General features: G+C 49.7%; 1 protein-coding gene across 4 annotated transcripts in view; it reads left to right on the top strand.

Annotated features, from left to right (window-relative positions):
• The window catches only part of IL4R (interleukin 4 receptor), a 49,605-nt gene that overhangs the window by 7,706 nt on the left and 16,634 nt on the right, over nucleotides 1–25,265 (top strand). Inside the window, exons 2-5 of one of the 4 annotated variants that reach the window (XM_081553393.1) lie at nucleotides 18,598–18,688; nucleotides 20,726–20,864; nucleotides 22,651–22,811; nucleotides 24,518–24,669. In XM_081553393.1, the coding sequence (XP_081409519.1) occupies nucleotides 18,616–18,688; nucleotides 20,726–20,864; nucleotides 22,651–22,811; nucleotides 24,518–24,669 (525 nt within the window). In that variant the 5' untranslated portion in view covers nucleotides 18,598–18,615. Of the gene's footprint in view, nucleotides 1–18,594; nucleotides 18,689–20,696; nucleotides 20,865–22,650; nucleotides 22,812–24,517; nucleotides 24,670–25,265 lie in introns of all 4 variants that reach the window. The other 3 variants (XM_081553392.1, XM_081553394.1, XM_081553391.1) reach the window with 3 other exon arrangements.

Genomic DNA, 25,265 nt, shown 5'->3' with positions numbered 1-25,265 from the left:
CCGGGATTCAGCCGACATCCCCTGAACTGCGAGGTGGATGCTTAACCACTGCACCACCAGGGTAGTCCTTAGTTTTTTGTTTCATTTTTGGAAGCTATGTTGTCTGGTGCATGTAAATAGAATGTATGAATAGAAGAGGGTTTATGACTTTTCGGAGAAGGCAATGGCACCCCACTCCAGTACTCTTGCCTGGAAAATCCCATGGATGGAGGAGCCTGGTAGGCTGCAGTCCATGGGGTCGCTACGAGTCGGACACGACTGAGTGATTTCACTTTCACTTTCCACTTTCATGCATTGGAGAAGGAAATGGCAACCCACTCCAGTGTTCTTGCCTGGAGAATCCCAGGGATGGGGGAGCCTGGTGGGCTGCCGTCTATGGGGTCGCACAGAGTCAGACACGACTGAAGCGACTTAGCAGCAGCAGCATGACTTTTATACCTTCTTGGTGAGTTGCTCCTTTTATCAAAATAAAACAGCTACTTTTCTCTCTTTTAATAATACTTTGATGCCTTGAATTCCATTTTATTCAGTATTAATAGGACTCAATGGTGAAGAATCCACCTGCTGATGCAAGAGACTCGGGTTTGATCCTTGGGTTGGGAAGATCCCCTGAAGAAGGAAATGGCAACCCACTCCAGTATTCTTGCCTGGGAAATCCCATGGACAGAGGAGCCTGGCGGGCTACAGTCCGTACGACTTGGTGACTGAACAACAAACAGCAACGACAATAATATTTCTATACCTGTTATCTTTATTTGCATTTTCCTTGACTAATTTTCCAATTATTTCCTTTTCTTCTCCTCTAAAGTTGTAGGACTTTTCTTTGACATTGCTCTAGTACCCAGATGAGTTTTAAAAAAAAAAAGCAAAACAAAACTTGCATCTTAGTCTCAGCTCTGCAACTCACATGCTCAGTAATCTTGGGCAAGTCATTTTCCCTCTTCGGGCCTCAATTTCCTAAACCATAAAATGGGGATATGACTTGCTTTGCCCTTGTCTAGGGTTTTTGTGAAAATAATAACATAGTGAATATGAAAGACTTTGTCAACATACCTGTACTCATATTAGTCACTGGGTGTAAATATTGGGCGACATTCCAGGCAGTGAGAATGGCATGTACAAAGGCCTGGAGGGAGGAACTCACCCACAATGGGGCAGCGGGCAGCCTCAGTTTTGCAGGCATTGGTTGGCTGTGTCCCGTGTTTGCAAAGAGACATGATGAGTAAGACACAATCCTTGCCCTGGAGGACTTTTAGACTGGAAAGACAGAGAAATGACAGGCATGTCTCACCCTTTAGGAGAATAGAGAGGATACTGGGACAGAGAGACTGGCAGAGCTGTGAAGTGGGCAGAGGAAAGAGTAGGATTTGACCAGGAACATCCTGATGGTGCGTAGATGGAGGGCACCGAGAGGCAGAGGAAATGGCGCAAAGGAAGTGGGGAGTCGATGGCATATTGGGGGAGGGTGGGGCGGGGCAGTGAGGCTGTAAGGACTGTTCTTTGACCTCCCCTTGTCCGCCCCCGCTGAGGAGGAAGGCAGTGGGGCTTGCAAAATTTTGGAATTCCTACTGACAAAATGTTGCGGCTCAACCACACAAGAGCAGGCGGTGATGGTGATGGCATGCCTCTAGCCCTGCTTCCTCTCATCACCATAACAACTGCATCTCAGAGGGACAGAAGGAAGGGAACGTTTGAGGGTGCCAGAGCTTAGAGAGCTTAGGGAAGGTGCAGGGGTTCTCACCTGTTGCTCCTTTCCTCTTGTTGGGGGTCCTGGCATCTCAGGACACTCACCGCCCCGCCCCCTCCTCCGCCCCTGCAAGAGGACATCAGCAGGTGGTTGTAAGCCAAAGGGGATCACAAATTTGGCGTGTGGTTTTTAAAAATCAAAGTCATATGCATAAAAATCTGGATTTCTAGCTTCTTGTGGAAAATCAAGAGTCCTAGTGATGCCTAGGCCTTCATGTACGTGGTGCAAAGCATAGTGGTGGGCGGCTGCCTGTTAGGGCTGGACATGCGCTCACCACTGTCCCCGCTCTACTCTGAGGTCATGCGTCTGAAGTCTCTTAGATGTTTGAGTTGACGCTGAGGGAGGTGACTCTCCGTGGCCACGAGAGGTGGCTGGAAGCTGCCCCCAGAGGGAGTGAGTGCCCCGTTGCCGGGGGCAAGTAGCTAGAGTGTTGATGGCGCTGTGCAAAGGCCTAGAGGGACCTGCAGTCTTACCAGCTGTGGACTGCAGGGTCTTTGGGGATCCACCAGCCCTGAGAGCTGGCTGTTCTGGGACCTTCGCTGACACACCCTGATCACCACATGCTCTCTCCTCTGCTCTCTTCCTTTCTGTCTCATCATCTTTTTTTTTTTCTTCTCCTTTTTATTGCAATGTACATGCAGGCAAGGGCCCAGCTTCACAAAGTAAACACGAACACGTATTACCAGGTCAAAAAACGAAGCATGACCAGCACCTCTCCCAGAAGTTTCTCTCCCACCCCACCCTCTCCCAGGACACTCTCCCAGTCACTAACCCTAAGACTGGTTTGTCTCCTTTTGGACTTTATCTAAAGGGAGCACATATTGCCCTTCCAAGCCCAGCTTCCTTCACTCAGCTTGTCCTCTGAGACCCCATCTGCGTGTCATGGCATTTGCCGTGTACTCCAGGTTGCAGAGCGGTCACTTGGCGCTTGGAGATGGCCTCTGTCACCTGTTCCGTCAGCTCTGCCCAGGCCTGTCTGCCCAGCCATGCCAGCCATGGTCCCTTTGCCTCTCCTCAACCACCCCAGGAGGCAAAGTGGCCCTGCTCTCATTTCACAGATAAGGAGACTGAGGCTCTGTGGTCTCCAAGGACCCCAGCTTGCCAAGGTCTCCCAGCCAGTCAGTGCTGAGCCCACACTCAGAGTTAAGCTTCTGTGTCTTAGGAGCCCTGGGGTCCCTGCCCACATGGGTCGCCCCACATGACTGATATGTGTCCCTGACCGGGCCAAGAATGATAAGGGATGAGGCAAGAGAAAGAACTCCAAGGAGAGCCCCACCCCCAACCCCGCCTGTCTGCAGACCGAGACTGTGAGCAGGGAGCATTTATCTGTGCTGCTGTGTCAGGTTTGCCTAGGGGGCAAAGTCCTGGTCACTGTTGAGACATACTCCTTGCAAGGGCTGGGCAAACAGAGTGTGTGCATGTGTGTGTGCACTGAGTCATATCCAATTCTTTGTGATCCCATGGACTGTAGCCTGCCAGGCTCCTCTGTCTATGGAATTTTGCAGGCAAGAATACTGGAGCGGGTTGCAATTTCCTACCCCAGGGGATCTTCCTGACCCAGGATCAAACCCACGTCCCTTGCGTCTCCTGCATTGACTGGCAAATTCTTCAACACTACGCCACCTGGGAATCCTGGGCAAACAGTGGTGGAAGCCAAGTTCTAGTTCATCACTTCCTTGGGACTATTACTGAACCCCTCCGAGCCTCGGTTTCCTCTCGTATACAAGGGAGGTTTGACCACATCTTCCACACGGGGCTTGCTGGGAGAACCAAGCAGAGTGGCACATAAAAAGAGTGAGTTTATGGCTGCTTCCTCTAGGCCAGGTGTTGTACTGTGACTCAGAAGATCTGGGTTCACTTCCCAGGCCCACCGCTGACTAGCTGTGCATCCTCAGGCAGGTTTCTGAACCTCTCTGGGCCTCAGTTTCCCCCTGTCTACAAAGGGAATGATAATAATTGCACCTTCCATGTTCCTCAGCTGGGGAAGAGGAGTGGGCCCTATGGGCAGAGGGGCCCAGGGCCTGGTCTCTAAAGACTCAAGGAGCTGGGGGAAATCATGGTGACTTCTGGTGACCTTAGGAAGGAAGTGCACCAGGAGCCGTGACTATCACTAAGACAGCCAAAATCTAATCAGCATCCGGGGCTCCAGACATCTTGTATCTGTGTCTCAGGGCAGTGAGCACTAATCATGATAATGCCCCAATTACCAGCTCTTGGGAGGCCAGCTCCCCCCCTCCCTTCTGGGGTGGCCAAGATCCATGTGGTGCCTGCCTCAGGGTATTCAAGGAGACTCTGAGCCCGGATTGGTCCATGTTTATCCAGCAGTGAGAGGCAGAAAACGCCAGTTCTGGGAGTTGTATCCCTGCCTCCATCAGGGTTGGCTGGCCAGACCTCACTGCACACAGCCAGGGGGCATTCGTTCATTCATTCTTCCATTCAGCAAATGTCTATGGAACCCCCCCTGCTGTGTGCCAGGCCCTGCACTAGGCTGTAGGACTATAGCAGCAAACAGGGTGGGCATAGTGTCTGGCCTTGTAGGAGCTGGATTTCTCTGGGGGGGTTGGGCAGTGCACAGCACACGTGCATGAGTGGTAAACTATGAGGAGTACGTGCAGGCAGAGACATGAAGCAGGAGAAGGGCCTGTAGAGTGATGGAGGCTGGCCTTTGGGCCTGAGCAAGCAATGTCTGCATGCAGGTCCCTCAGTCTCAGCTTCCTTCCTGGGGGCACTGTTACCTTCTGAGGATGGGCATGGCTTCCAGGATGCTAGGTGGAGTCACCCAGATGCCTCTCCTGTGGACACTTGGACTCAACGTATCCACAGCCAACCTGAGTGTCCACATTGCCATAAAGTGGCTGTTGCATTAGGATGCCAGCCCGTCCCTGAGATGGTGCCCCTCCCTCTGGGAGTCTGGCCCAAGCAAGTCCCATGAAGGAGGTCCACAGTCCCCAGCCCTCTCCTGCCCCTCAGACGCGGCTGTGTCTCACTCTGCACAGCAAACCCTGGGCTTGAGCCGCAGCTGATGACCCACAAACCTGTCTCCTCCAGCGTGAGCCTTCTCTCTGAGCTCTGGGCTGCTAGGACATACTGCCTCCTGGATGCCTCCTGAGTCCATCACCCATTTGGACTCACCAAGTCCACAGTGCCTCCAAGCATAGGGTCTTCCCCAGCAAGACCACGCCTCTTCCTGGTATCCCCCCACCATCCATCCATCCGCCCATGCCCCAGCCCAAGGCCACCTCCCACTCCCAGCTCCCAGCCACTAGGCATCACCAGGTTCTGCCACATCCACCTCCCAGACAGAGCTGGTGCTGCCTGTTCTTCTGCAACTCCGGCAGTTCCCACTCCTCTGTCAGCTGCTCTTGCGGTCATTCACACATAGGTCAGAGTGAGCTTTCTGGAAAGCAGCTCCCCTCCTGCTTAACAGCCTTCAGTGGCTCCCTGCTGCCCTGGGGACGGGGTCTCATTCGCTTACCGTCCCTGGTAGACAGTGTTGTCCTCCAGCCCTGTTGATTTCACTGCTCTCATCCTCTGTGACCCTTACCCATTGCTGCAGCCCAGAGCCTGTCTTGTGGGATGGGAAATGGACCACACCCTCCTTCTCTTAGGCTCCTTCAGAAACTGTAAAATGGGTTTCATCATTGTATTCATCTCACAGGGGTCCTTAAGCATCCTAGATCAGCACCTGGCACTAAGGAAGCACCTTACAGTGTAAAAACGGGAATAAAGTCAAGTACACACGCTCATTTATGGAGTTCCTGCTCAGTGCTGGGCGCTGGGCTAGGCGTCTCCTTACAGAGGGTGAAGCAGTTTCCCTGGCCTGGCGGGGCCACGTGCCTCCTGGGACACGTTCTTCCTTCCTCTCCACACACCGCCGCCCCTCCCCTGGGGGATTCTTGTTCATTTTCCCACCCCGCCCGCCCCCACTGACCCTGTGGGACCAGAGGGACTTTCCTGGCCCCTCAGCACTGACAGCTCCGTCCTCACAGCCTCCCACGGATCTGATGGTGCCTGACCTCAGTCCACTCCATCTTGGTGGATGGCACCTCCATCCTTCCAATGGCTCAGGCCAAAGCCCTCAGGGTCATTTTATAAAAATTGTTTATTTACTTATTTATGTATTGACTGTGCTGGGTCTTTATTGCTGTGCTCAGAGGCTACTCTTCACCGTGGTGCACAGTGAGGCTCCTCACTGTGGTGGTTTGGCTTGTTGCACCGCGTGGGCCTCAGTAGTAGTGGCACACAGGCTTAGCTGCCCTGCGACATTGTGGGATCTTCCTGGACCAGGGATCAAACTCACGTCCCTTGCGTTGGCAGACGGATTCTTAAGCACTGTGACCACCAGGGAAGTCCCTCAGAATCTTTTTTTTTTTTTACTCCCTTTCTCTGCCCCAGCCCTCAAACTTCATTCTGTCAGCAAAGCCTGTTGACTCTACCTTCAAAACAGATCTAGAATTTAACCCATTCTTACCTCTTCTCCCCTACAACCCTGGCGCACCTGGCACCTAGTACCTGGGCTAGTCCAGTGGCCTCCTCATGGGGCCCTTGCTTCTGCCCTTGACCCCCCCAGGCCAAAGGGAGCCTTTGATAGTCTCACCTCTGTGCCCCAGATCCTCCAGTAACTTTTCTTCTGGCTCAAATATTTGTTAAAGGCAAGAAGGAAGAAATGAGTGAGTGAATGAATGTCCTTTCCCACATCTGTGGTAGCTGGCACATAGTAAGTGCTAAGAAAGCAGCTGCAACAAGAATAAATGGGGCAGGACTCACTTGGTAGCACACTGGATAAGAATCTGCCCACCAGTGCAGGGGATGAGGGTTCAGTCCCTGGACCAGGAAGATTCCACATGCTGCGGAGCAACTAAGCGTGTGTGCCACAGGTACTGAAGCCCGCACACGTAGAGCCTGTGCTCCAACAAAGAGAAACCACTACAGTGAGAAGCCCACACACCACAATAAAGAGTAGCCCCTGCTTGCTGCAACTAGAGAAAGCCCCCAAGCAGCCACGAAGACCCAGGGCAACCAAAAAAAAAAAAAAAAAAAGAATACATGGGGCACGTGTGAGTGGGTGAGGATGGGAGCACACAGTAGGTACACAGGGAGCCTGGTGAGGACAGCAGCACACAGTAGGTACACAGGGAGCCTGGTGAGGACAGCAGCACACAGTAGGTACACGGGGAGCCCAGTGAGGATGGGAGGACACAGTAGGTACACGGGGAGCCCGGTGAGGCCTGGGGCACACAGTAGGTACACGGGGAGCCTGGTGAGGATGGGAGCACACAGTAGGTACACGGGGAGCCCAGTGAGGACTGAAGCACACAGTAGGTACATGGGGAGCCCGGTGAGGATGGGAGGACACAGTAGGTACACGGAGAACCTGGTGAGGCCCGGAGCACACAGTAGGTACACAGGGAGCCTGATAGGCTCTTGGGTGAGGTATCCGGTTCTTGCTCCTGGTAGCAGCAGAAGCAGCCCTCCACCAGCACCCCCTCCCCTCCCCTCTCGGGGTGGGAGTGGGGCAGGCAGGCAGAGCCCAGGCCATCTCGGGGCCCTGGCCTGGCCAGCCTCTGTTTTGGGTGGGGCAGCTGATGTGGCCACTGGTTCCGGGAACCCTCGCTGGGCAGCAGTTCTGGGAAGGCTGTGTCTTCCCTTCCCTCCTGGCCCCCTGCCAGACCGGCACAGCTGCCCCGGAGAGCAAGGGAAGCTGCTTCAGATTGTGGAGTCTCAGGGGTCAGCAGCTCCCGGGGGAGGTCTCCCGGCGGCCCTGCTGTCCTGGGCTCCCTCTCCATGTGCCTCTTGTCACGGGGCTGGCTGCATCCTGTCCGCTGTTCCACCCCCTCCACCGCCACCCCCCTCCCTCCACTCTGTCTGCAGCCAAGAGAGGGAAAAGGAGTAGGAGGCCTTTGCACCCCGCTGGGCTCAGGACGAGCCCGATGGGTTGCTTCCACACCCCTGCTGGCTTCTGACATTTCAGGACTCATCGCTCATTTCCCCCTAGATCAAAAGAGTGAGTTAAGCGTGTCTCTCGCCAGCACACTCTGGGTGCTTCTGCTCTCTTCTTGGCTCAGGCTTCCCCCGGCTCTGTTGGCTTCCTAACTCCATGACCTTGGCTTTGTCACTTGCCCTCTCGCGGCTTCAGGCTTCCTCTCTGGCCAGCAGGACTGGTAACGCTGCATGCCAGGGCTTCAGGGACTGTTTCGAGAGGCAGTGGTTAGGTGCGTGGGTTCTGGAGTGAGATTGCCTGGGTTCAGATCCTAGCTCTGTGCACACAAGCAAGTGCTCTAACCTCTCTGTGCCTCTGTGGCCTCATCATTAACATGGGGATTGGTGGGATGGGGAGAGAGATGGGAGGGAGGTTCAAGAGGGAGAGGACATATATATACCTATGGCTGATTCATGCTGAGGTTTGACAGAAAACAACAAAATTCTGTAAAGCAATTATTCTTCAATTAAAAAATAAATTAAAAAGTAAAATAAATTTTAAAAATTAAAATGAAGCATAAGAAAAAAGAAAATAGCTGAATTTAGTAGAAAATGAGCAAAATAAATGTCATTCAAATAAGAAATAACATAAAAAGATTTTTTTTAAACTGGGGATTTTAATGGTATTTGTGAGAACTAAATTGCTCAATATGTTATAGGCACTTAGAACCAAGCCCTGCAAGCACATAATAAGCATTATATATGCATAGCAATTGGAATGAGCAAAGGCTTGATACACACTCCATGTTTAAAAACAAATTATTGTCTTCACTGTGGTTGAATTTTAACCAACATTTCATAGATGTTTCATGAGCACACACTGTGTACATGTCAGGCATTGTTTAGACACAGGGGACAAAGCAATAACCACAGCTGTTTTTCTCGAAGAGATGTTTGTTTTATTGATTTGTAAGACCACTTTATATATGAAGGCCCTTCACTTTCTAGAATGCAGATTGCTACTTTTTATGCTAATCTTTTGCTTGCTTGCTTTTTTTCTTCATGGTGTGTTTTGATCTGGGAAAGTTGAAAACATTTTTGTCACCAAAGCTTTGTATCTTTGCCATCCACATCCTGAAATAAAATAAACATTCACACATAACCTCAGTGATATGATTAGAGATGGTGATAAGTGTATGACAGAAATAAACAAGGTGCCGAGATAAGAAGTAACAGAAGGAGCCCTCGTTGGACGGTGTTTCCTGGTGTATAGACTGCGAGGGAGGAAAGAGACAGGAGTATATCAGAGTGTTCAGAAGGCCACTGGGATGAAAGGCTCTTGGGGAAAAGGGGCAGGAATAGGAGGGAATGGTATTGGGGTTTCAGGACCCAGATTATTAGGGGGATTTGGGTGGTTTGGGGTTTTTTGGTGTGTGCATTTTCTTAAACTTTTAATTTTATGGTAATTATTGTAAGACTGAGGGCTTCCCTGGTGACTCAGAAGGTAAAGAATCTGCCTACAATGCGGGGGATCTGGGCTCGATCCTGGCTTGGGAAGATCCCCTGGAGAAGGGCATGGCAACCCACTCCAGTACTCTTGCCTGGGATGTCCCCATGGACAGAGGAGCCTGGCGGGCTACCGTCCATGGGGTTGCAAAGAGTCAGACGTGACTGAGCGACTAAGCAACAATATGACAAAACTGTAAGAATTCATCCACACAGTTGTAAGAGGTCCCTTATACTCTTTCCAGGAAGGGTAATAATGTCTTACAAAACTGTAGTTCAATATCACAACCAAGATATTGACATTGATAGAATCCCCTGGTCGTCCTCAGACAGCCCCTGTTGTGTTTGTACTTGTCTGCATGGGTTTACAGGCAAGCATGCACGCACATGTTATTTTTATTCATTTTGTTAGCCTGATTCTTATTAATTTAGCCTTATCACGTGCACAGTTTTTTGTCTCCACCACCACAGTGAGACACAGAGCAGTCCTATCCTCTTGAGGATCCCTGTGTTGTCCTTTTATAGCCACACCTCCCTCCTCCCCTCCCTCCCTCCCTGCCACCCCCTCCCGCCACCGGCAGCCACTCATCTATTCACCATTTCCATAATTTGATCATTTCAAGAATGTTACAAACATGGAATCACACAGCGTGTTCCCTTTTGGATTGGCTGTTTGCATTCCGGGGCTTGGATCTGATGCTGAGTCATAGATGCTGTTCTTGGATGGGTTGTGAATCTCTGGGGCTCTGTGGCACTCCCCACCATGAGTGAAGACATCTTTCAGGAGCCAGAGGCCAGTGAAGTGAGCAGATCATGGCCTGGTTTCCGATTTTAAAATGACTCTGGCTGCAACATGGGGTGCAAGATGGCAACATGGGGTGCAAGATGGGGTGACTCATGTTTGTAGTAACTGCTCACTGCCCCCACCCCCACCCCTGGCTTCCCCTTATTCCATTGTTCTCCCTACTTCCAAACTGGGTTTTGGAAAAAATCTTGACATGACCCTCTTCAAAGATTCTTAAACACTGCTTAATGCCTAGAGGAGGGCCTTTGACCTGGAGTCCTTACTTGGGCTTCAGTAAGCTCAAGTGGGCTTCCCTGGTGGTTCAGTGGTAAAGAACCCACCTGTCAGTACAGGAGACACAGGAGACGCGAGTTGGATCCCTGGGTTGGGAAGATCCCCTGGAGGAAGGCATGGCAACCCACTCCAGTATTCTTGCTCGGAGAATCCCATGGACCGAGGAGCCTGACGGGCTATGGTCCATAGGGTCACACACAGTTGGACACGACTGAAGTGACTTAGCACCCACACAGGCAAGCTCAAGTAACCTCTGTGTGAACCACTAAGATGGAATGCAAAATTAAATGTGTGCACTTTTCTAGGAAAAGATCTTGGAGTTTGCAACGGATGTTTAGATGGGTCAGTGACCTCCAAAGCTTTGAAGACTCTGGCGTCTAAACAGATAGTGGTTAAGAGGCTCTGGATCCTGACTACCCCTGTTCAGATCCCAGGACTCTCACCTCTCTGTAACCTCAGACAAGTCACTGAACTTTTCTGAGCCTTGGTTTCCTTATATGAAAATGGGAAAAAATAATAGTACATACTTCATAGGGCTGCTTTAAATATTGAATGTTCAAACTACCGCACAGTTGCACTCATCTCACATGCTAGTAAAGTAATGCTCAAAATTCTCCAAGCCAGGCTTCAATACTACCTGAACCAAGAACTTCCAGATTTTTAGAAAAGACAGAGGAACCAGAGATCATATTGCCAACATCTGTTGGATTATCGAAAAAGCAAGAGAGTTCCAGAAAACCATCTATTTCTGCTTTATTGACTATGCCAAAGCCTTTGACTGTGTGGATCACCACAAACTGTGGATTCTTAAAGAGATGGGAATACCAGACCACCTGACCTGCCTCTTGAGAAACCTGTATGCAGGTCAGGAAGGAACAGTTAGAACTGGACAAGGAACAACATACTGGTTCCAAATAGGAAAAGGAGTACGTCAAGACTGTATATTGTCTCCCTGCTTATTTAACTTATATGCAAAGTACATCATGAGAAACGCTGGGCTGGATGAAGCAAAAGCTGGAATCAAGTTTGCTGGGAGAAATATCAATAACCTCAGATATGCAGATGACACCACCCTTATGGCAGAAAGTGAAGAACTAAAGAGCCTCTTGATGAAAGTGAGAGTAGAGAGTAAAAAAGTTGGCTTAAAGCTCAACATTCAGAAAACTAAGGTCATGGGATCTGGTCCCATCACTTCATGGCAAATAGATGGGGAAACAGTGGAAACAGTGACAGACTTTATTTTGGGCGGCTCCAAAATCACTGCAGATGGTGACTGCAGTCATGAAATTAAAAGATGCTTGCTCCTTGGAAGAAAAGCTATGACCAACCTAGACAGCATATTAAAAAGCAGAGACATTACTTTGCCAACCAAGGTCCGCCTAGTCAAGGCTATGGTTTTTCCAGTAGTCATGTATGGATGTGAGAGTTGGACTATAAAGAAAGCTGAGTGCTGACGAATTGATGCTTTTGAAGTATGGTGTTGGAGAAGACTCTTAAGAGTCCCTTGGACAGCAAGGAGATCCAACCAGTCCATCCTAAAGGAAATCAGTCCTGAATATTCATTGGAAGGACTGATGCTGAAGCTGAAACTCCAATACTTTGGCCACCTGATGCAAAGAGCTGACTCATTGGAAAAGACCCTGATGCTGGGAAATTGAGGGTGGGAGGAGAAGGGGATGACAGAGGATGAGATGGTTGGATGGCATCACCGACTCAATGGACATGAGTTTGAGTAAACTCCGGGAGTTGATGATGGACAGGGAGGTCTGGCGTGCTGCAGTCCATGGGGTCACAAAGAATCGGACACTACTGAGCAACTGAACTGAACTGAATACATACACACACACACACACACACACACACACACACACACACACACACACACACATATAATGTTTAGGGCTTCCCTGGTGACTCAGTTAAGAATCTACCTGCATTGCAGGAGACCCGGGTTCAATCCCTGGGTCAGGAAGATCCCTTAGAGAAGGGAATAGCCACCCACTCCAGGAAACTTGACGTGTTTAAATATTGGGGTAAATATTGTATGTTTGTTGACTGCATGACAAGGCTGCAGGAGATGGGAGCACAGAGTCCTCTAGGGAAGGGCCTGCTAGATCCTCTGGGGTTTTCGGGCCCTCTCTGTGTCAGTTGTCATCCTCTCGACAAGCTTCAAATCAGCAGGATTCCTTCCAAAGGGATGCAAGGTTACATTTGGGTACTATAACCTCCCTGGTCATGGCTCTCATATCTCTGTTAATATGGCTTTAGCTAGAAGGACTGTTTTGATTATTGAATTAATCTATGTAAAATGTTTAGAAGGAAGCAGAATAACCAACTCTTCCTGGCTCATTTCTTTCCATTTTGTTGGATTCAGTCTGTGGTTCTAGGAAAAGTTGAAGGAGTTGGTATATTGGAAGGTACCTGGGCTCAGAAGCCAGCAGACCTGGATTCTGACCCTTGCCCTGCCCTCTCTCTAGCTGTAGTAGCTAATGGGCAAGTTATTTGACCTCTCTGGCCTCAATTCCCTTAGGAAGAAAGTGGGAATAACAACCAATCTTGCAGTGCTCTCAGGCTGAGTCAGTAAAGTAATAACTCTAGTGCACTTGGCAAAGGGTCGAGTGAATACTTGACAAGCAGGGTTCTGTTTACACAAATGCTGGATTAGGATAAAGAAGCTGTTTCCAGCAGTCAGGCTCTGCTCAGAAATGACCTGGGAGTGAGCACCGTGTCCATGGAGGAGTACAAGCAGAAGCTGGACGGCAGCGTGTGAGAAATGGAATATTGGCAGGCACCCCTGTTCGGGTCGGCATTTAGACTGGGCAGGCCTCCGGGATACCCCTCCCAACCCCAATATCAGGAATACCACAATGGAGGGTGGGAACTTGAAATTATTTCCTCTTGCCATGTGCCTTACCTTGATCGCTTGCTAATTATTCCTTTTCATTCCTTTTCTTCTCTGCACCTTTGCCTTTCATTCCCTGTGATGTTCAGAGAGCACTTGTTGCCACTACAACTGTGCCGTGTGAAGATGTGCACATTACATCTTGCATTTTCCCCTGAGATGCAGCACCCGCTGTCCCTGTGAAACCAGTGGGTGTGTGTATGTGGGTGTGTGTGCGAACATACATACGTCTGGATGTGCCCTCCAAAACAGACCAAAGGTAACACCCTGCCAGCTGTACATGTTATAGTTCAGTCTACCCTGAGAGGGGCTTGCTTTGCTCTCCCACACCATGTTAGAGGACTTCATCATGTTAGCCTTCTGCTGTGTGACCTTGGACATGCGTCTTGACCACTCTGTTTCTCTTTATTCAAAATTTGGGCTGGAGTGACCCCTTTGCCGTCTCTGCCACAGGATGCTGTGGATCTCTGTGATCTTGCGAGAGGGAAGATTATGTGGACTAGGCAGAGGAAACCAGCATCACAGCCCAACTGCCCCACTCCCATCCCTCCTTCCTTGGTCTTCGCGGCAGCTCTGCCAGGAAGGCCAGTTGGGACTTCAGATGGATACCAAGTCTCCCCTAGGGAAAGTTTTCCAGCCCCGTGCTGAGCCCATCGGAGGCGCCAGATCATGTCCAAAGTGAATTCATTCGACAGACTTTCCTGAGCACATGCTTTGTACATGCTTTCCTAGCACAGGCGTTGTCCTAGGTACTAGGAGCTTGATCGTACACGACACTCTTGTCTGGGCTCTAGGGATGATAGACACACAGTTGAAACGAGAATGTCTCCCAATCTCCTTGCCTTTTGCCCCATGGCACTTTTTGAAGAGTACAGGCCATTTGCTATACAGACCACCCTTCAGGTAGGCTTGTCTGACATTTCCACGTTTCCATGTGACTCGTGCACTGGGGACAGGACCCTGGGGAAGGGATGCTGTGTTCCTCCAAGAGCGTTGTTTTCCGAAAGCTCATGACCTTGATTTGTCCCTGGCCATGTCAACAGAGACCATCCATTTGGTTAAGGTGGCATCTGCCAGGTTTTTGTGTATAAGGTTCTATACAATTATATATATATATATATATATATATGTACGTATGTATGTATGTATACACACACATATATATAAAGTACTGTATGCAAAATATCTAAAGTTATAAAGTTAATTAATGGAGCTTCCCAGGTGGTGTTAGTGGTCAAGAACCCGGCTGTCAACGCAGGAGACCTAAGAGACGTGCTTCGATCCCTGGGTCAGGAAGATTCCCTGGAGGAGGGCATGGCAACCCACTCCAGTATTCTTGCCTGGAGAATCCTATGGACAGGGGATCCTGGTGGGCTATAGTCCATGGGGTCCCAAAGAGTCAGACATGACTGAAGCGACTTAGCATGCATGCATAGTTAATTAATAAGTATTTGACTCATTAATTCATAATAATTAATATGAGTTTGTGGGGAGATACTTGGAGGCTGCTGTGGTGAAATAGAGCTGTCCGTTCCCCCCACTTATTCATCTGTATCACCTTCGACTTCTGCACCCCCATTTTACCTCTTAAGGGTTACAGTTGGTTACTAAAACATTCATTATGAGGTTCCAGTTTTGCCTGTTTTGGCCAGTGGGCACCCATTCTAGCTGGCTCTGTCTTTTCGAGAGGTCTTCATCATTCTTGGAGCCTGCCCTTACTGGCACAAGAATTCTAAGCTTTTCGTGTACCTTCCCTGCTCCTAGAGTCAGCTGTTTCTCCGAGGAGCTCTGGTTTCTGTCAGTGCAGAATAATATTTAGAAGCCAAGCCCTGGGGGCTGGGATGGCATAGTCCTCAGATGCATAAAAGGGCATCGTTGGGGCAATTAGCAAAATGGAAATAGGATCTGTGGGTTAGCTGGCATCCGTGTTAACTTCCTGCTTTTGATGGTTCTATTGTAGTTATGTTGGTGACTGTCCTTGCTTTTCTTGACAAACTACTCGAGTATTAAGGGGTCGTTTATTCATCATGAATAAATGTATCAATAAATGAATACATGAGAGGGAGACAAGAGAGTGAGCAAGAATGAATGAGAAGGAGAGGGAGAGGAAAGGCATGGGGGTGAGAGTGAGCTCCTGGTGTGTTTGAAGAGTGGCAGGAAGTGAAGGTGTCCAGTGGGGCGGGAGTGCCTGTGCAGGTGGAGGTCAGGTGGAGAGGAGGCGGGGCCAAGTACAGAGGGGGCGGGGCCAAGTACAGAGGGAGGCGGAGCCAGGTGGAGAGGGAGACGGCCCCGCTGGGGAGGGATTTCAAGTGGGACAAAGTCACAGGAAAGCTGCCGGCGCCTGGGGCTCCTGGCGTGGTATTAGGCCCATCTCGTGCTCCCGACTTTGTGCCAGGTGCTGTAGGTACACAGCTCACTTCCTCTTTGCAACATACCTGTGAGGTTGATCTTGGTATCTTTTCCACGGAACAGTAAAAGGAGCCAAACCTCTGAAAGATAGGGTAACTCTCTTAATGGTGCATGAACTTTGAAGCAGCCCGAGGCCTGGCAGCTGCTTTTCCGGAGGAGACCCCCACATAGAGACCGCTGCGGGGCTAGCGGGTGGGGGATGGGTGCTCTCAGCCGAGCCAGGGGAGCCATCCCTTTGGCATTAAGCGCCAAGATTGGTGGGAGGAAATTGCAAACTCCTTGACCCCTGAGCGCTTTTCTTAGTGATGATAATTGCTGACATCACTTGACCCATTACTTTGTTCAGGTCACCGTTTGAGGACTCCACGTGTGTAGGTTTATTGAATCCCTCACAACAGGGACTTCCCTGGTGGTCCAGTGGTTAAGAATCCACCTTCCAATATAGGGGACTCAGGTTCAATCCTTGGACGGCATAAGATCCTATATGCCACAAGCCTTAACTAGAGAGAAGCTCCAGTATGCCCACAACTAAGACTCTACACAGCCTAATTAATTAATTAATTTGTAAAAAATCCTCATAACATCCCAGTGAAATGGGGTCTATTGGCCCCACTTGATACAGTAGGAAACCAAGGAACAGGGGTGTTAAGCAATTTGCTCTGTCCCAAGCGACAGAGCAAGTATTTAAAGTTAAGGAAATAATCAGAGAAATGTGTGGTGATGGCTCTCCAAGGAAGGGCTCATAAACCCCTGCTGTTTATAGTAACAAAGTAATAAACATAATAAATAAGGGCTAAAATCTGACAGTGGCCACACAGTGGAATACTACTAATTAACTGCTGGGGATCTAGTGGCCTGGAATGATGTTAAAGGATGTAGTAAGTTTAAATTTTAAGCTTTAGCATATATTGGGTGCTGCTATTTTGGTAAATAAAATTTATATTTATCTCCGAGGTTTTATAGAACAGATCTGGAAGAATAGATTTCAGTACGTAAGGGGTTCTTGCTGGGCCTTGTGATTTGGGGGGATTTGAATTAGGTTTTCTTTGGGGTAAACGCATTTTCTAATTTTTATTCCCCAATCACGGATTGGGTGCTGATGCTAGGAAAGACTGAGGGCAGGAGGAGAAGAGACCAACGGAGGATGAGATGGATGGAATCATCGACTCAATGGACATGAGTCTGAGCAAACTCCAGGAGATGGTGAAGGACAGGGAAGCCTGGCGTGCTACAGTCCATGGAGTTGCAAAGAGGCAGACATGACTGAGTGACTGAACAACAACAGATCATGGATTATGGGATGTCATTAACACACTAGGGGTGATGCACGATTCCATTTGTGTTAACACCAAAAAGTGATCCAGGGTTTAGAAGTCAGGGTGGTGGCGTAATGGCGGGAGGGGAATGGTAATAGTGTTGTGTAACAACTAACCACAAAACCTCGAGAGGCATGTAACAGGAGACTTTTTTTAGCTCAAGTTCGTGGGGACAGCTTACCTGGGCTTGGCTGATTTTGCTGGGCTGATGTCACTCGTGCATCCAACTGTCAGCCTCCAGTTGGCCAGGCAGCCCTGCTGATCTTGACCTGACTCAAGTGACCTCACTCTCCCAAATGGGGCGGCCGCCTGTTGCCTAACACAGCATGAAACTGTTGGGACTATTGCATGTCAGCATCCTCCCAGAGTCTAGCCCAGGCATGTTGTCCAGGCAGTGGTCCTGCAATAGCAGGTTTCCCTGAGCATCACTTTTGCTAATGTCCTACTGGCTGGAGCTAGTCACATAGTTGAGGCCAGGGTTCAAGGGTCGGGGAGAACACCCTACCCTGAGTGATGATGGGGGTGGGAGCACCGCAAGGTTGTTGTTCAGTTGCTAAGTCATGCCAGGCTTCCCTGTTCTCCACTATCTGCTGGAGTTTGCTCAAATTCATGTCCGCTGAGTCTGTGATGCTATCCAATCATCCCATCCTCTGCTGTCTCCTCCTCCTCTTGCCCTCAATCTTGCCCAGCATCAGGGTCTTTTCCAGTGAGTCAGCACTTTGCATCAGGTGGCCAAAATATTGGAGCTCCACCTTCAGCAACAATCCTTCCAGTGAATATTCAGGGTTGATTTCCTTTAGGATCGACTGGTTTGATCTCTTTGCTGTCCAAGGGACTGCAGAGTTACATGGGTACAAGAGGAGTGAAGAACTAAGCCATGGATGTAGTAAATCTAACACACTCAGCAGCATTATTTTTAGTGGCTGCCTAATACTTCATGGGGGCTTCCCTGATTGCTCAATGGGTAAAGAATCCACCTACAATGCAGGAGACACAGGAAAAGTAAGTTCAATCCCTGGGTCAGGAAGATCCCCTGAAAAAGAAAATGGCAACCCACTCCAGTATTCTTGCCTGGGAAATCCCATGGACAGAGGAGCCTGGTGGGCTACAGTCCTGGGGTCGCAAATGAGTCGGACATGACTGAGTGACTAAGCACAGCACACAGTACTTCCTGGCATGGGTACCATCATTTATTTAACCAGCTCTGTAAGGCTGGACAATTAAAGATTGGCATTTCCAAAGTATATTTTAAGGAACTGTAAACTGCTCCGGAGATTAATTGGGGTTTTCACACACACACACACACACACACACACACACATAAATGAAGGCTAGGTCTGGAAATAAATTTTGTAAGCCTTGGGTTAAATGAAGAAAGATAGATTCCTTTACTGTGAGACTTATCAGAACCTTCACATGTTAATGTGCATTATGAATTTGCAGAAGTCTAAGGGGGTTGCTCAAACTTAACAGGCCATGGGGTTTTTTTCAAGAAGCATCTCTTGGGACAGGTGTTCTGTGGCTCTGACTCTGAGCTTTGTGCGGGTGTGTTGTGTTTAGTGTGTGTAAGCAGAACTCTGGGGATATGGAAGGCTTGTTGCTGGCTGGGGGAGGGTCGTGTCTGGAGGGAGGTGAGCTCTGAAAGCTGCCCTCGGGTTGATGGGGCTGGGAGATCACGAGTCAGTGCTAAACCGCTAACCCGATTACTTGTATCCAGCAGGCGCCGTAAGATCTCCCGATGGGGCGGCTTCTTCTCTCCGTTTTCATGTTCCCGGTGAGCTGCCTGATCCTGTTGTGGGTGGCTGGCTCTGGTAAGTCACTCCCCAGCATTCATCTGTTCCTTCCTTCATTCAGCAAACCTTTAGATTGTTTCCGCGCCAGGCCCCCAGGATAATCAGAGAACAACACAAAGATTTGAGGAGACTGCATGATAGCGGGAGGGGGCAGCTGATGACAAATGGTTCTAATATTAAGGAGATTCTAAAGATCCTTAGGGGCTTCCCTGATAGCTCAGTCGCCTGCAATACCCAGGGTCGATCCCTGGGTTGGGAAGATCCCCTGGAGAAGGGAAAGGCTACCTTAGAAGGTGATGTTGTTCAGTCGCTAAGTTGTGTCCAACTTTGCAACCCAAGGGACTGCAGCATGCCAGGCTCCACTATCTCCCAGAGTTTTGCTCAAATTCATCCAGAAGGTGATGGCAAAAGACAAAATAGGACGGATGAGGGAGGACTGGAAATGCTGGCTGGAGGGGGAGGACTGTGATTTGAAGATGGAAGGGAGGTTCAGGAAGGCAGGGGACATGGGTATACCCATGGCTGATTCTTTTTGATGTATGACAGAAAACCGCAAAATTCTGTAAAGCAATTGTCCCTCAATTTAAAAATTAAAAAAAATAAAATAAAGTGCCTGGAGTCGCAGTGGAGCAAAAATTTGAAGGAAATGGGGAGCCGGGCGCATGTCCAGGTTAGGAGTGTTCTCAGTGGCGGCCCTGAGCCCAGAGCCTGCCTGGAGTGTTGGAGAGACCAAACGAGGCAGACGTAGGGGAGTCAGTGAGCAGGAGGGAAGAGATGGAGACAGCTAAGTAAGCAGGGGACCAAGCAGGGTGGAAGCTGGGCGGCAGGGAGGAGGCACCGTGAGACAGGTGGGGCCGGGGCCAGCAGAGCAGAGGGGGTGGGCATTGGCGTTTGGATCCATCTGGAAGGTAGATTTGAAGACAGATTGGAGTTGAGGTGAGAGAGACAGAGGTAGCAAGAATGACTGCAGTATTTCTAACCTGAGTGACTGGGAGGGACACAGTTGTTATTGATGAGATGCAGAGGATATTTGGATCGGGCGGGGAATCAGGAGTTAGTTTTGGACATGAGGTGAGTTTGGGGGTATTTATTAGACATCTAAGACTCTCCTTGGGCTTCCCTGGGGGCTCAGTGTCAAAGAATCCGCCTGCCAGTGCAGGAGATATGGGTTTGATCCCTGGGTTGGAAAGATCCCCTGGAGGAGGAAATGGCAACCCACTCCAGTATTCTTGCCTGGGAAATCCCAAGGACAGAGAAGCCTGGTGGGCTAGTCTGTGGGGTCGCAAGAGAGTCTGACATGACTTAGCGACTAAACAACAGCAAGATTCTCCTTAATGTGGTAACTCCTTTATCCAGCGAACAAATGCAAGTTGATGTGAGCTGGGAGGGGCCTGGTACTGAGCGGGGAAGCCAGAAGGCACCTGGTGGCCAGGTACTGGCCGCCCAGAGCAGGGCAGTAGTTCCCGGATGATTTGACAAACCCAGCACTCATCTGGCTGGGTTCAGATTCCAGCTCTGCCAACAAACTCGCTGGAAGAAGTCCCCCAAGCCTCTCATCCGGTCCTTCAGCATTGGCCCAAACCAGAGGACAAGGCGTCTGGATGACAAGGCCATGGGGTCAGCCTCCTGAGCACAGAGAGGGCTGGGGGATAGATGGGGGACAGGGAGCAAGTCAGTGGAAAATAGTGCCTCCCCCAACCCACACCGTGGGACAGATGCCTATGGTGGTGGGGTAGCAATCTCCAGACTGACATGTTTTTCCTTTAATTCAGCCACGGGCAGGTCATTGAGTTTGCATATGATAAAAGTGCATTTTGTCTGTCCCCACTGATGGACCCTGTCCCAGAGAGTATTTCTTCAGCTGCAGGCATCATCCCAGTGCTAGCTGGGAAACGCCCAGAGCCCGGTCCTGGCCCCCGCTCTGTAGGGACTGTGTCTGGGACAGTGGTTTCATTGTTGTGTGATGGGCCCCTTGGTCGTGTGTGGGCTGGTTTCTGACTCATCCCTCTTGGTCGTCGGGCTCCAGCTGCTCAGAGGTCTCCTGTGTCTCCCCAGGGAGCATGAGGGTCCTTCAGGATCCCACCTGCTTCTCCGACTACATCAGCCTCTCCACCTGTGAGTGGGAGATGGCCAGGCCCACCAACTGCAGAGCCGAGCTCCGCCTGTCCTACCAGCTGAATTTTTACGACTCTGAGTAAGCCTGGGCTGGAGCTGGGAGTTGGGGAGGGTTTGCCTTGGAGTTCACCTGGCCTAGGTGGGGCCCTGGAATGCATGTGCTAAATTCAGCTCTTGGGAGCTTGACTGGGCACCGTAGAGATGAGGCCCCATGGGGTGCAGGGTAAGAGGCAATGAGTGCATTGTGGTGCTCCAGGCTCAGTGTCACCAAGGCACCTGGCAGGTGGATGTGGTAGAATTCTGAACTAGACCAGAGGTTATCAAACATTTTTGTCTCAAGGTTCTCTTGCATGCTTAAGAAGTAGCAAGGACCCCAAAAGCTTTAGTCTGACATCAGCTGTTTTTGCTGTTCAGTCACTAAGTCATATCCGACACTTTGCAACCCCCATGGACTGCAGCATGTCAGGCTTCCCTGTCCTTCACTATCTCCCAGAGTTTGCTCAAACTCATGTCCATTGAGTCAGTGATGCCATCCAACCATCTCATCCTGTCACCCCCTTCTCTTCCTGCCCTCAGTCTTTCCCAGCATCAGGGTCTTTTCCACTGAGTTGGCTCTTTGTATCATGTGGCCAGAGTATTGGAGCTTCAGCTTCGTCATCAGTCCTTCCAATAGATGTAGCCTGGGTAACTTATATCTATTGATATTTTCTGTATTAGAATTTAAAACAGAAAATTTAAATCACAAGAGCCAACAAGTTCACATTCAACAGGCTGTCAGAGCAACAACATGGCCACAGATCATGTAGCCTCTGGAAAAATCCACGCTAAGCTTGTGAGAGAAAAACAGTGGGAACGAGGGCTGATGTCAGAGTATTACTATGAAAACCGTTAGACCCGTGGAACCCCAGACCACACTTTGAGAACTTCCGGGCTAGACCATTGTTTAGGGGTGCAGTGTTAGTGATAGAGTTCACTGCGATGATTGGTGGACCATGGAACTTGGAATGTTTTTCCAGGTGGTTCACTGGGATATCCCATGGTACACAGGGCTAACTGCTGTTGCACGTGGTACCCAGGATATGACCTAGTATGCAAGACATACAGTTATGGAGCACAATGGGATATACAGCATACCCTATGTGGGCTACTGAGTACACCCAATGTGGCTACCCAGTTTGGGCTACCGACTGTGCTTCTGTATGCACACTGGCTTAGACCGGGAATCTGCAAACTGCCCCATGGGTCACATCTGGCCCACCACCCATGTTTTTTAAATAAAGTTTTACTGACACACATCCACACCCATTTGTTTACATATTGTCTATGGCTGGGGCTTTTTTGTGCTGTATCAGCAGCGTTGTATAGTTGGGACAGAAAGGGTATGTCCCGCAAAGCCACAAATATTTAGTATCTGGTGCATTACAGAAACCATTTGCCAGCCGCTGGCCTAGCCCATGAGATGTGGGGTTGGCTATTTTGGGTGACACGTTAGGATTAGGCTGTGGGGCACAGGGCATGTGCCCAGGCTAGACTGTGCGACCGGAGAGGCGCTAGGACACACACATATGTCGTTACAAATTCTTTCATGCCATGGGTTCTTCCCTTTCACTGGCTTTCAGGGTCCAAGCCTGGGGACAGGGGTGGATAAAAGGCCATGGTGGATGTGATGAGGAGCTGTGGGCAGCAGGGAGGTGGTCCCAGGCCATTGTCCCCACCACACCCCAGCCGCTCTGGTCCCCAAGTCCCCAGATCTGGTCCTTGAGGCAGGGTGACCAGGAAGCTGGAAGGGCCTGTGGTTCCTTGGGGCGTGTCCCGGGACGCCCGTGAGTCACATGCCCAGCCTAATGCAATATCTGTGTTTCCAGAAACCACACATGTCTCCCGGAGAACAGAGCAGGTGCTGGGGGCGCGGTGTGCATATGCCGTATGCTGATGGATACCGTGGTCAGTGTAGACACCTACCAAATGGACCTGTGGGCTGGGGACCATTTGCTGTGGAGCAGCTCCTTCACGCCCAGCAAGCACGGTGAGTGGGGAGGGGCAGGGCAGGGATACAGGTGTTTGCACAGTGTGCTGGGCAGGCTTCATTCCTGGGAGGGGGGCCATCCAAGCAGCCTCCTACCTTTTCCCAAACCTGATGGGGTTCTTGCCCCTTTCTGGGCCTCAGTCCTCCCATCTTTGAAATGGAGTTGGGCTCAAGAGTACATCAGGCCCCGTTCAGTTCAGATATTTCAACCTCCAGAATTTATGTGCCCAGATCGACGTGTTGAATGAGGTGTGTTTAGTGGAAGGCATGCTTGATGCAGGTCAGAAACTGAATTGGGAATCATCCTTCCACCCTCTGTTGACTGTTCAGCTGCTGCTTCTTTAGACAGTGTAGACCATGGGAAGCTGACCTCATCCTGATACCCAGAGTTCCCACAGGAATCCCCGGAGACCATGCTGGGGTGTAGTGACAGGAGTTTAAAACACCATTTATTGCTGTGTGACCTTGGGCAAGCCGTGTTACCTCTCTGAGCCTTGGTTTGTCAAAGACAGTTATTACCCCTCTTTTGCAATTAAAAAAAAAGTACATAGTTCAGAGAAGGCAAGTAACCTGCCTAAGGTCACACAGCTACTAAGTGGTAGAGGCAGTATTCTCACAGAGCACACAGTCTTCACCACTACATCAGCAATTCCTGAAGGGCTTTCTCATATCCAGGGTGAAGTGGGGGTGATTTAAATTGACCCATGAATGAATCTATCAATTAAAATAATTTTTACACGTGTATATTGATTTTAGGGGCTTCCCTGATAGCTCAGCTGCTAAAGAATCCGCCTGCAATGCAGGAGACCCCAGTTCGATTTCTGGGTCAGGAGGATCCGCTGGAGAAGGGATAGGCTACCCACTCCAGTATTCTTGGGCTTCCCTTGGGGCTCAGCTGGTGAAGAATCCACCTCCAATGTGAGAGACCTGGGTTCGATCCCTGGTTTGGGAAGATCCCCTGGAGACGGGAAAGACTACCCACTCCAGTATCCTGGCCTGGAGAATTCCATGGACCGTATACTCCATGGGGTCGCAAAGAGTTGGACACGACTGAGCGACTTTTAATGCTCATTATGTACCTGTGATCTCATGGGTATGAACATTTTAAAAGAGATGAAGTTTTAAAACACATGAATCAAAATAAAGAAAAATACTTAGTAAATAATAATACAGTACACAGATGTGGCCAGAAGTATGAAGAATCAAAGTGGAAAAGCCAGAGTCCGGGTTACTTGGCTTACCCATTTTGCATTCACTGTGGAAAGGTAGTTAATAACCACTGAAGTGCTCAGTGGGTTTCCCTGGTGGCTCACTGGTAAAGAACCCGCCTGCCAATACAGGAGATGCAGGTTTGATCCCTGGGTAGGGAAGATACTCTGGAGAAGGAAATGGCAACGCACTTTAGTATTCTTGTCTGGGAAATCCCATGAAACAGTGGAGCCTGGTGGGCTACAGTCCATAGGGTGGCAAAAGAGTCTGACACGACTCACAACTAAACAAGAACAATAAGTGCTCAGTAGGATTTTAGCAACCTGAGAATCAGGTATATGGTTGTAATTCTCTGTTATGACTAAATCTATGTGGTTTCTCACTGATGTACTGCGGAGGTGGTGGTGACTGAGAATCTAAACTGTCTACGTGCCTGCATAGGCCCACCTCCTCCCATCGCCCCACCCAGCCCCTCACCAGCCACTGCTTCTCCACAGTGAAACCGCTGGCCCCCAGAAACCTCACGGTTCACGCCAACATCTCCCACACGTGGCTGCTGACGTGGAACAACCCGTACCCTCCTGTGAACTCCCTGTACTCCGAGCTCACCTACCTGGTCAACATCTCGAATGAGAACGACCCCACGGATGTGAGTGGGCGCCCTCCGGGGTTTCTCTGTGACCGCTTGGGACTCGGGTGGGTGGAGACTCAGACTCTGGGGTGTGAGATGGGGAGAGCGACCCCCCTCTGGATGTGGTTGGTCATGGCTCTGTTCGGGGACCAGTCTTTCCACCTCTCCAGGCCCCTGATTCCCAGTGTGAAGACAGGGAATTTATTTTCAGACATGACTCCTCATCTATAGAGGAAGAGCTGTGGACCACATCTGTTTCCCAGGGGTGGGGCACTTGAGATTTTAGGCAATACCTCTAAACACACTTGAATGACTGAATCTCAAGGAGAGATGGTCGCTCCCTCCTGACACTGTCAAGAGTAACTTCTCACCTGAGCTTTTTTTTTAAGAAGATTTTGTATTTATTTATTTGACATTTGAACTAAATCTGTACTTTAGTTAATAATGCTGTATCACATGTTAGTTTCCTGCTTTTTTTTTTAACAACATAGTATTTAAATCCTCAGAATTGGATTAGAAGTTTCAAGCCTCATTCAAATACTTTTTTAAAGCACTATGAATAATAAACTTTCTAGATTTTTAACAGTAATACTAGATACCAAAATACATGGAAC

The sequence above is a fragment of the Giraffa tippelskirchi genome, chromosome 13, assembly GCF_054371585.1.
Source record: "Giraffa tippelskirchi isolate mGirTip1 chromosome 13, T2T-mGirTip1v1.2.pri, whole genome shotgun sequence".
Classification (NCBI taxonomy): Eukaryota; Metazoa; Chordata; class Mammalia; order Artiodactyla; family Giraffidae; genus Giraffa; species Giraffa tippelskirchi.
This window is presented reverse-complemented; position numbering and strand designations above follow the sequence as displayed.